At 40.7% G+C, this 10,591-nt stretch overlaps 2 protein-coding genes across 3 annotated transcripts in view; one reads left to right on the top strand and one right to left on the bottom strand.

Moving 5' to 3' along the window:
* Positions 1-6,078, bottom strand: part of aadat (aminoadipate aminotransferase) — a 7,315-nt gene extending 1,237 nt beyond the window's left edge. Inside the window, exons 1-13 of the mRNA XM_026352825.1 lie at positions 5,745-6,078; positions 5,146-5,314; positions 4,747-4,879; positions 4,416-4,490; positions 4,119-4,328; positions 3,900-3,965; positions 3,656-3,738; positions 2,759-2,855; positions 2,009-2,070; positions 1,827-1,891; positions 1,105-1,211; positions 316-417; positions 1-244 (exon numbers count right to left, since the gene is read on the bottom strand). The exon at positions 1-244 is cut by the window's left edge and continues 1,237 nt beyond it. Coding sequence (XP_026208610.1) covers positions 203-244; positions 316-417; positions 1,105-1,211; positions 1,827-1,891; positions 2,009-2,070; positions 2,759-2,855; positions 3,656-3,738; positions 3,900-3,965; positions 4,119-4,328; positions 4,416-4,490; positions 4,747-4,879; positions 5,146-5,314; positions 5,745-5,859 — 1,326 coding nt within the window. The 5' untranslated portion in view covers positions 5,860-6,078 and the 3' untranslated portion in view covers positions 1-202. The remainder of the gene's footprint in view (positions 245-315; positions 418-1,104; positions 1,212-1,826; positions 1,892-2,008; positions 2,071-2,758; positions 2,856-3,655; positions 3,739-3,899; positions 3,966-4,118; positions 4,329-4,415; positions 4,491-4,746; positions 4,880-5,145; positions 5,315-5,744) is intronic.
* A 380-nt stretch (positions 6,079-6,458) lies between these two features.
* Positions 6,459-10,495, top strand: ino80b (INO80 complex subunit B). 2 transcript variants are annotated; one of them, XM_026352833.2, is made up of 5 exons: positions 6,459-6,823; positions 7,485-7,665; positions 7,752-7,915; positions 9,374-9,510; positions 9,635-10,495. In XM_026352833.2, the coding sequence occupies exons 1-5, from the start codon at positions 6,784-6,786 to the stop codon at positions 10,097-10,099; spliced, it is 987 nt and encodes a 328-aa protein (XP_026208618.1). In that variant the 5' UTR covers positions 6,459-6,783; the 3' UTR covers positions 10,100-10,495. The 2 variants fall into 2 exon arrangements, with proteins under 2 accessions (XP_026208618.1, XP_026208617.1); XM_026352832.2 differs by having other exon boundaries at positions 9,338-9,510.
* Positions 10,496-10,591: the final 96 nt, after the last annotated feature.

Here is a 10,591-nt window from a genome sequence, read left to right as displayed (position 1 = left end):
GAAGGAGCAACGTGTAATAAAGTTAAATACTTGCTCCATGTCCACTCATCTCTCCTCATGAAAAAACACATAACTATTCTGAACATCATTATTTTTTGACAAAGGTTAGATTAAAACATATAATATTGTAACGTTTTTTAAAGCTTTCAACAATAAAAATCTATCTGCATCTTCCTGGAAAAAAAATAAATGACATTTTTCATCATGGAGCTTCTCTGATGAGTGAAGACAGTCTTCTGAAAGCCTGTTGAAAAAATGATGAGAGATTAGAGTCTGTAACTGAGAGTGTTTGTCTGTGTGTGAGTCTGTGTGTACCTCATCAATCTGCTCTGGGGTGGAGAGAGAAAATGCTGCTCTGACGTAGGGACACGGGTCACTGCTGTTGATCATGAAAACACCTCCAGGAACCAGCAGCACCTTCAGCATATGAACCGATCAATCAATCAATCAGTCAAACTGTATTGAAATGCACACAAGGACTTACACATGATATGTAATACTTACTTTACGTTTGCATTTTCTAAAATGTCCAACAGTTCCTTTAACATCTTACACACATATCTGTACTCAAACGTCTCCGACCGCGCTACACAGAGAGGCCTGAGGGCAATTATTCCAGCTTTGAATCATGGGAAAACAAAACACAAACTGGAACTTTATTTATGACTCTTTTTCATTTCTGATGCCCAGGCTTGTTGGAGTGAAGCCTTCTGTGCAGGGGGCTTGGAAAAGCCTGATTGTACCCACTCTTGTTTTTCCACAGTTAATCAGCTATTTGCTAGCAGGGATTTGCAGACACTTGGTGTTCGTGTGTGTGTGTGTCTGTGTGTAGGAGGGAAAACACTCAGTTGCTAAACCCACTCACAGCGTGCACAATGGCTGCTTTACATTCATCATCCTGCTCACTATTCAGACACGAAACCTGTCTCGCCCCTGGTGCAAAACGTGTGCTTACAAACAGACACAACGAGATGAAACAGCACCAAATATACATTATTATTATTATTATTATAAGCATAGTTGTTAAATATAAACTGATGTGGACAAATCAGAAAGAATAATAGGAGTGGATTTTAACTGTGTTGTTTGCCATTGAGTTCTGACCTCTTTCTCCAGAGCCTTCTTCATTATGAGTTGTTGGGTATCAGCGATGCCCTTTAGTTTGATCCACAGGAACATGCCTGCTGAGGGGGTGTGCCACTCTGCTACATCTACAGATGCGCACACACACACACACACGCAGACCAAGATATACAAACAAATTATGCAAATTATGAAAAGCTGCAAACAAACAAAAGTTATATTTACATTCAGGGTTTCCTAACAAGTATGTAGTGCTTTAGTGCTCCTGCTCCTTAAAACATTTGCAAAGTACATTTAGATTTTAAACCTGTCATTTGTGCCGACGTCTTCTTCATTGTCTTTTGTGTTGCGTTGCTACACTTGTTGGGACGTTACATTAGTGTCAGTAAGTGGAATAGCTTAACACTGGCTGCACCGTGATGTCCCACAAGGTACAAACAAAACCAGGACACACTCTATAAAACAGTGCCCTACAGTGATACAAGTGATATAAACTCCACAGGGTAGCCTTGATTTTTAAAGGACCATGTTTGGAGTTGCTTTGCTTGATTGCCTGGTCTGCAATAGCTTCAGCTGTCTCAGCTCCAACCAAGCACTTAACTTTAGAGTTGTCTTGTCATAAAATGCTTAACTTCAAATTGTCAATGTGCAGTGAATCATATCTAAAAAGCTACAACATATCACAGATAAGAGTCTGTGGCAGTACTTTGCATTTGTTTACTTCGGTCAACAAGTTCACAAACCTTTCAGCCACTTGTCTGCGGAGCTGATCATTGCGTCACGTTGTTTCCTGTAAAACTCGATCACCCTGCAAGAGGAAAACAACTGTTCAGTGCACTGCAGCAAGTTTGTCTGTCTCCTTCATCTGACAGTATTCAAATATCAATCTAATTCTGTTTTTTTGTACCAGTGAAACATGTTGTACCTGTCTATGTGCTGCAGGAAACCCTCTTGTTCCCAGCTGTGCAACAACTGAGACACCATAAGCTGAAAGAAAGCAGGAGACAGGTTACATAAGATGAGGACAGGTTCATCAACTATGGCTTTTATTGTAAAGTGATGATTCTTCTGCAGACAAACCACCTTCAGATTCATATTTCTATTAGTATGGTGGTGCATTTGGAGATTGGCACACCTCCTTATTGCGTAATCAAATTTAAGTGTTTTGACTTGTTCATGTTTTCAATTTGTGAGTTATTGCATTTTAGTCCAGATTAGATAAAAAAGCAGAAGTGGGCACTAATCCAAATGACGGCAGCAGATCCTAATTAATCGTCCTCTTCTCTCTTATTAAAACCTCCTCTACAGCTGCTGCTCATCCAGACAAACCACAACGCCTTATTTCAGTTGTAGCGTGACAACACACGCTTTCTTGATGGTGAGTTCGAATAATGTTGGTGCAACTTTGAGATGCCTGAGGGCCTGAAGCTGGCAGACTCTACAAATCTGTGATGACTCTGCTTAAAAATATCTTCACTGCTGGCACACTGTGTATGAGGATCCGCCCAGCTGTGTGCTTACTGCTGCATGGAGTTTCATGTGGTGCAGTGCTGTCACTGTCGCCACTGTGCAACCAAGATGGAAGTTACCACCAATAGCTGTTTGCATGTAAAACCTTGATTTAGTGACAGTGAAAATGCTGAATGTGGTGGTGTAACTTTCAATTTTCATCCACCTGTGTGAAGGTACTAGTGTGCATCGTTGAGGCCTGGATGTGAAGCACCACCCGGTCCACCAGCGGTTTGGGACCAGTTACAAAACCTATCCTCAGCCTGAAACCAAACCACACGGACAAGAAATCAAAGACAAAAACATGTTGGTGCAGTTACACATAAAACTGCTCCCACAATGAACCATGTGTAATATTTAACTTTTCTTAAAATATTAACCCTATAACCAAGAAAACAGCACTTGTAGACGTGATAATTCACTTATGTTGCCTTCAAACCAGGTGAAGATAAGATTTAATGAATGCAAACAGATTATATCTCTGAAGGTCTATTTCTCTGCATCCATTAAACATTTGATTTTTATGACATAAGCAAATTTTATGGCCTCTAAACTGTTTATACAGATGTATGAACTATAATGATGACGTTGAGGTTAAGGATATTAACTACTTAGGTGGTGGTTAATGTAAAAATGCATCATAATACACACGAAATGATTACAACAAAATGGAAAGCACCCTGAATTATCTGAAATATCACCCTGTGCTGTATCATTTCCTCTTCTTAAGAACTAAAACGGACCAAACTTCAACAAAAAGTCACAAGACCAGACATTTAACACCTGTAGAGAGTAATATATTTGTCCACAAAGGCTTCTGTGTCTTCTATGAACAAAATTATCAGCTGTACGCTACACACACAATTAAACAAGCAAATTAAACTGTAGATAGACTTGAAAAGCACAGCCTGTTTACATATCAGATCCTGACTTGTTAAAGGAAAAGCACCGATGTTGTGCTGTTGCAGAGTCAGTAAAAGTGGTAACAGTAGAGCTCCACATGCTCTGGTGTTAAAGAAAAACAACCACCCACAAACACACACACATAGATTAAGATGCTCACCCTGAAGACAGGATCTTAGAGAAAGAGTCGGTCCTGATGATCCTCCCGTCCACGTCCATGGAAAGAAATGTGGGAGCCCACGGCTGCCAAGCAAATAGCACATTATTTAAAATCACAGTAGATTTGGCCTCACATTAATCATGAAGTTGAAATAAAGGAGACAACTCAGCTATTTTATCTTTGGAATCACAGATAAAGTATCATTCTTTGATAAGCAGAGGAGGAGAGTAAACTCTTTTTGTACCTTGTTAAACTGGAGGAAATAGTACGGGTCATCCTCGATGATGAGCATGTCGTACTGTCTGGCCAGCTGTTAAAATACAGAGGAAACATTCTGCTTTACAATGAGCTTTGGTTACAGGAGGGAGTCAAAGAATTCATCGGCCGTGTGTGTGTGCAGTAACTCATCTTTGAGACTGAATCAAACATTTCTGTGTTTTGTGACTCTGCAGAGGAAACAAACCTCATAGACTTCCTTCTTCCTCTGAGTCGTCATGGAGGCACCGGTGGGGTTTCCTCCGTTGGGGATGGTGTAGAGGATCTTGGGAGCAGTGCTGCCAGGTTTGTGGACCTCTAACGGATCCCAACGAGACAAAAGCTCCTTCAGGGCTGAAGGGATGATGCCGTGCTGGTCGCTAGGAACGTTGATTAAATTGCAACCGAGCGGCAGAAGCTAGAGAGTAAAAGTAAAGGTAAAAGTTTGGAGTTTGCAGCAGCTCAGTTACTGAACGTGTTTGTTGTAATAAAGAAAGTGTCTCACTGCTGCCAGTGTGCCCGAATATGTGGGTGCGTCCAGCAGAACATTGTCTCCAGGGTTGACCAACATCTCAAACACCTAAAATGCAAAAAAGAGCTGATAATCAAAGTTACCACAACAACCATTATGACTGCTTTTATAGCAATATGAAACACAGTAAGAGATATATTTAGTTCACATTGTTGTGTGCGTCTCTGAGCTGATAAAGTCCTGAAAGAGGATTAAACTCGAACATTAGAGCAATGACACCAACTGCGTAACATCAACAACAGCTGGCTGCAGAAACAGCACGAGCGAAAGTAAACAGCAGCGTTGCAGCTGGTGCTGTCAGTACCTTACAGAGCCCCTCCTGGCTCCCCGTCGTCACACATAAGTCCATCTGGCCGTTCTCAGGGCTGTAGCTGGCGGTGGGTGGATTATGGAGCTTCTTCTGCAGGTTCTTCATCCATGTCAACAGCTCGGGGATTCTGCATACGGATGATCATTAGACTTGTTTATTTAAGAATTACTGCAAAGTGAGGTTCACACTAAGAATGTATCTTTATACAAGTCTTATATTAATACTTAATAAAAACTGTTGTATGTTGCTCTGAGGAAGATTCCTCACAGCACATACCTTAAAAGGTTGTTACAGGCTTAAAGTAAAGATAAGATAAACTTTAAAACATATCCAGACTGCACCTTAAAATAATGAATACTGTTTGAATTTCTGATATCTGTGTCACTCTCTCACCCATTAGAGGCAGAATACTGCAAAGCCCTCTTCATCGCAGTTTCATCAAAGGTGATGGTTTCTCCATGCTTCACCTTAATGGACGCTGACTGGAAGGGGAAGGTGTTGGGGTTGGGCGCTCCTCCAGCCAAAGAGATCAGGGACGGAGGCGAACGCTGCTGCAGCTCAGCTTCATACAGACGGAGTAAGAGCAGACGAGAGGCGAGAGACTGAGGCTTCAATTTAAGATCTGATTATAGGAAAAACATCTGCAGAAATCATACTACAACCTGTAACTGATGACAGTAATATAAACATCAGGATTTTAGGAATTTAGCCTTAATTATTCAGCGCCCACAACATATCTGAACACTTTGCAGATGGAAAGTCTTCATAGCTGGACTGACGCTGGATGTTTTTGGCCTATTCCTGCATAGAGGAATCGTACACAGTGTAATGGCAAAGGAAACACTGAGGTAATCCTCCAAGCTCATAATCAGGTCAGATCAAACATGTTCACCTGACAGTTACCACAACTTTTTCTCTTCTCTCTCTTGTATAGCATGTGTATAAGTGTATAACTAAAAAGTTCAGCGTGTCATGACAGCAGAAATACTCACTCAGTATCCTGATGGGAGAGGGCTTTCTAGCTGCACTAACAGCTGTCAGAAATCTTGCGTAATTCATGATTCCTGCAGAAATATTAAAGTCAGCAATATGACAATCCCCTTGCATGAAGATGAACTTACTGGACTCATGTATTCATTATTTTTTTAATTGTTGAGTCGTGCCGTTGTCCAGCTAGTCCTGCGGAGATATAAATAGGTTTAAATTCTGGACTAAAGGCAAATTAATGTTTAACTAAAGATAAACCTCTTTGATTTCACAGATCACTGCTGGAGCTCATGTTAATCATACTAGCATGACTGTAACGTCACGTCACTGTAATTCCACACTAACCGACGTTAAAGTGAGCCAATAGAGACACAGTCAGGGATACACACTCACTGGGGAACTGCAGTGACCAGACGAATGAAACTTACAGCGACTTAAAGACAAACTTTTAACGATATTTACGACATCAGCTTGGAAACGTTCACATGTTCACACGTAGCTGACCTGGGGCCGGCGGCGCGGGGGCTTCTGGGTATTGTATGTTTTTAATAAGTGGAGCTTCGCCGTGACCAACAACCGGTGGACGCGAAATGGACTACATTACCCAGCGTTTAAACATTAATACGATTACGTCTATCTGTTCAATTTTACGAATTAATTTAGATTAGTTTAATTTGCGATATAAACTGATTATAAGCAATAAAGGAAATTATCTTTACCAGTGTGAAGTCTTGTTCGTCTGCCGACGGTGTATTCTTCCTTTCTCCACTAGTCACTCGTTTCTACAGCGACCGGAAACGGCAGAGCAGGCGAACTTCCGTCTTGATAGCGTGACATGCTAACTTCATTACCTTGTAGCTAAATTTGAGTCACTTAATATCTAAACTGTCCTTGTTCTGAAGGCGCAACAAAATGTTTTTTTTTCTCGTAAATTGGTAACTCAGATCTGTTAAAAAACATTTTCTAGATACGTAAGATTTCTGCTGCTATGTAGAGCGGCACACTGGCTGTACTGTAGTTGTTTACCTCCCTGCTGTCGTTTCAATGGGGAAAAGGAAAGACATGATTCACCCCAGGTTTCTCGGTGAGTAAAGTTGTACAAAATTATTGGTTTTGTTCTTGAACTGTGCAATCGAAATATCTACAGCACCACATACAGCACCTGTCTTCACACTGCTACTGAGCTTCTATGGATTACAGCCAGGTATACTTACAAAAAACACTGTTAACAAGAAGAAGTTACAACCTCTTGGCATTATGGATGTGACTGGTAATATTAAATAACTCTGAGGTGTGAAACGTAGTTAAGAGATCCTTAAATATAGATTTTAAGGATCTTTATAGTACACTGTATAGTGTCTTGATTGGAAAACATTTTCATTTATGGTTTACAAACCAGATGCAATCAGTTCACACCATACAATGAAGTGATCTGGTGTTAATCTTCTCATTAGTAAATTAAAGAAAGCAGCTCTCTGTTTTTAATGTTAAAAGCATGAGAAGTACCTTGAATATAAGCTGAAATTAGCAATGGGGGTCAAAGCATGTAAAGACATGCAGATAGCTTTTAAAGAGTAAAGCCACTTTTTACAGTTCTAAATATATATTAAAATATATATATCAATATTTCTTAGTTAGCTGGGTAATATGTTCAGCTATTATTTATCCATTTGGGTCTAAAAGTAACAATAAATAACTATTTTGTTGATATTTACTTGTACATACTTCCTGCGGCTCCTCTCCAGGTGAAGGCAGCTCCAGCCTGCACAGCGTTCACAAGCGTAAACACAAAAAACACAAGAAGCACAAGAGGAAGCACCACAGCTTCACCGAGGCCCCAGAGCCTGAGCCAGTTGTGGTTCCTCGACCTCCTCCGCAGCTCCGACTCAAAATCAAACTGGGAGGACAAACACTAGGGACCAAGAGGTGAGACGGGACGTTGGTGGTGTTTGACTTGTGTTTGTCAGTTTGACCAGAACACGACGACCTAATGGTCTGTTTGTTTGTACCAGTGTTCCCACCTTCACTGTACATCCTGGTGTGGCCTGTCCTCCCTCACCCTTGATGATTATTCATAATGATGGTGATGATGATGACGGTGATGACGACGACGACGATGATGATGAAGAAGAGGAGGAACCTTCTGTGCCTCTGGAGCAGTATCGGGCCTGGCTAGGTAAGCTACAATTACAAAAGTCGACAAAATAGTTGGTATACTTCTGTGAAAGTAAGAAAAACCCACAATGGTCACTGAAATAATTAAAATAATGTCAAACTGACAAAAGTAATTATAAATAAAAATTTACAAAAAATTAACTCATGAAAATCAGACATTGCTTTTTCTTCAAAAAGATAAGTAAGACAGTAAGACAGCAGCTTGATGTTCCTGGGACTACAGTTGCACATATTATTCAGAGGTTTAAGGTCTAAGGGACTGTAGCCAACCTCCCAGGACTTGGACACACGAGGAAATTATGACAAATTGAAGAGACAAATAATAATATGAATGGTCATTAAAGAACCCAGAATAACCTTCAAAGACATTAAAGGTGAACTCCAAGGTCAAGGTACGTCAGCATTAGATCACACCCTCAGTTGCTGTTGAGCCTAAGTGAACTTAATGGAAGACGACTGAGGAGGACTCCACTGATATATGGAAATCATAAAGAAACAAGAGAGCACATACTGACAAGCCAAAAAGCTTCAGAATGTACTTTGGACAGATGAGAGAAACCAGATGAACAATACAAAGAAAAGAACACTGTATCTACTGTGTAACACAGAGGAGGCTCGGTTATGTTCTGGAGCTGCTTTGCTGCATCTGGCACAAGGTGTCTTAAATCTGTGCAGGGTACAATGTAATCGCAAGACTATCAAGATATTCTGGAGCCAGTGTCAGAAAGCCTGGTCTTTGTCACAGGTCATAGTCCTTCAACAGGAAAATAACCCAAAACACAGCTAAAAACACTCAATAATAGCTAAGAACAAATCACTGGACTATTCTGAAGTGGTCTTCTATGAGTCCTGATCTAAATCACATTGAACATCTGCGGAAAGAGTTGAAACATGCAGTCTGGAGAAGGCACCCTTCAACACTGAGACAACTGGAGCAGTTTGATCATGAGGAGTGGGACAAAATGCCTGTTGACAGGTGCAGAAGTCTGACAGAAATCTCTTGCTTACAGTGATTGCTTCAAAAGGTTGTGCAATATTAAGTTAAGAGTGCCATAATTTTAGTTTCATTAGTTAGTTTTCTTAAAAAAACTGCTGTTGAACCACACAAAAGCAATGTCAAAGATTTATTATTACTTTTGTCAGTTTCATGTTATTTAAGTTACCATTGTGGGTTTTTCTTTTTTTTTAATGGAACGTTACCAACATATTTTGTCCATATCTGTAGATATTTACTGGACCAGGATGTGATGTTCATATTTTACTGTGACAGCAAATAGATTTTTCACATTTTTTGAGCTTGAATTGACTTAAACAGTCAATTAGTTGACAGTGAAGGCCAGTGAATCTGAAAGAGAGGCACAACAGTGGATCATTAGGGTTTCCTGTTGTATTAGTCAGATCCATTGTGTTTGTTCATTATCAGATGAAGACAGTAACCTCGCAACATCCCCTATGCCAGACATGGACTCAGACTCCATGATTTGTGGACCTGTGGACGAGGAGGAGAGGTGGCTGGATGCTCTGGAGAAAGGAGAGCTCGACGACAACGGGGAGCTGAAGAAGGAGGTTGATGAGTCTCTGCTCACAGCCAGACAGGTGAAGTGTTGGAAACAAAGACATGCATCCCTACATGAAGTACAGTAATATACCTACAAAAATTCCCTAATGCAGTTACAAACATTTGTATCTGAGTTTCTGTTTCTGTGTGGTTCCTCTTCAGAAAGCCCTGCTTCACAAGCAGCAGAGCCAGCCTCTCCTGGAGCTGCCCATGGGCTACAAAGAGAAGGAGATGACTGCGGAGATGATGCAGAAACGGGAGGAACGAGCGCGAAAGAGGCGCCTGCAGGCCGCCAAGAAAGCTGAGGAGAACAAAAACCAGACAATAGAGAGACTAACGAAAACCAGCAAGGCCAAGATAAAAAGCACGAGGGAGAAGAAGTCCAAGCAGAGCCAGTGTCTCATGGTGCGATACAGTGACTCCGCTCAGGGCATGAGCATCTCCTTCCCCACCGGAGTCCCAGCTCCTGCCCCGGCTCCTCCCTGTCCGCCACCTCCTGCTCTGGTGAACTGTGGGGTCAGCGGCTGCTCCAACCTCAAGAAGTACTCTTGCTCAAAGACTGGGGTTCCTCTCTGCAGCCTCGAGTGTTACAAGAGGAACCTGCTGCTTGCTCAGAGGGCAGCGTGAACGTTCCACAAATCTTCATCTTCACATGTAGACTTACTTTTTATCTGTTCGCCTCTTTTTGTTTGTAGATGTGTTACAATACTACTACTAATAATAATAATGGCTTTTCCTGTGATGCTGGTTCAATCATGTATACTACAAAACTAAGACATCATCAATTTACAATAACACATTATTAAATATTTATAATTTCCATCTGTAAAGTTGACAACTGCAGAAAATATATATATTTTTCTACAAGTCTTGACACATTAACATTGTTTCCACGAGCAAGAACATTTAAAATGAATTAATGACAGTTTCTTTGAAAGATTAAATGAGCATTTGTTTTTTTAATCTCAGTGTTCATTTTTGTAACAGCTGATTTTAATACAAAACTATACAAACTTAAATTAACACATGACATTTGTTTGCAACACTTTGTACAATTAATGGTAAAATCTGCTCTGTCAACATAGACATGTGCACAGCAGCATCATTTTTACTGGTCTA

The sequence above is a fragment of the Anabas testudineus genome, chromosome 18, assembly GCF_900324465.2.
Source record: "Anabas testudineus chromosome 18, fAnaTes1.2, whole genome shotgun sequence".
NCBI lineage: Eukaryota > Metazoa > Chordata > Actinopteri > Anabantiformes > Anabantidae > Anabas > Anabas testudineus.
Note: the sequence above shows the minus strand (reverse complement) of the source record. Positions and strands in the feature narration are given on the sequence as shown.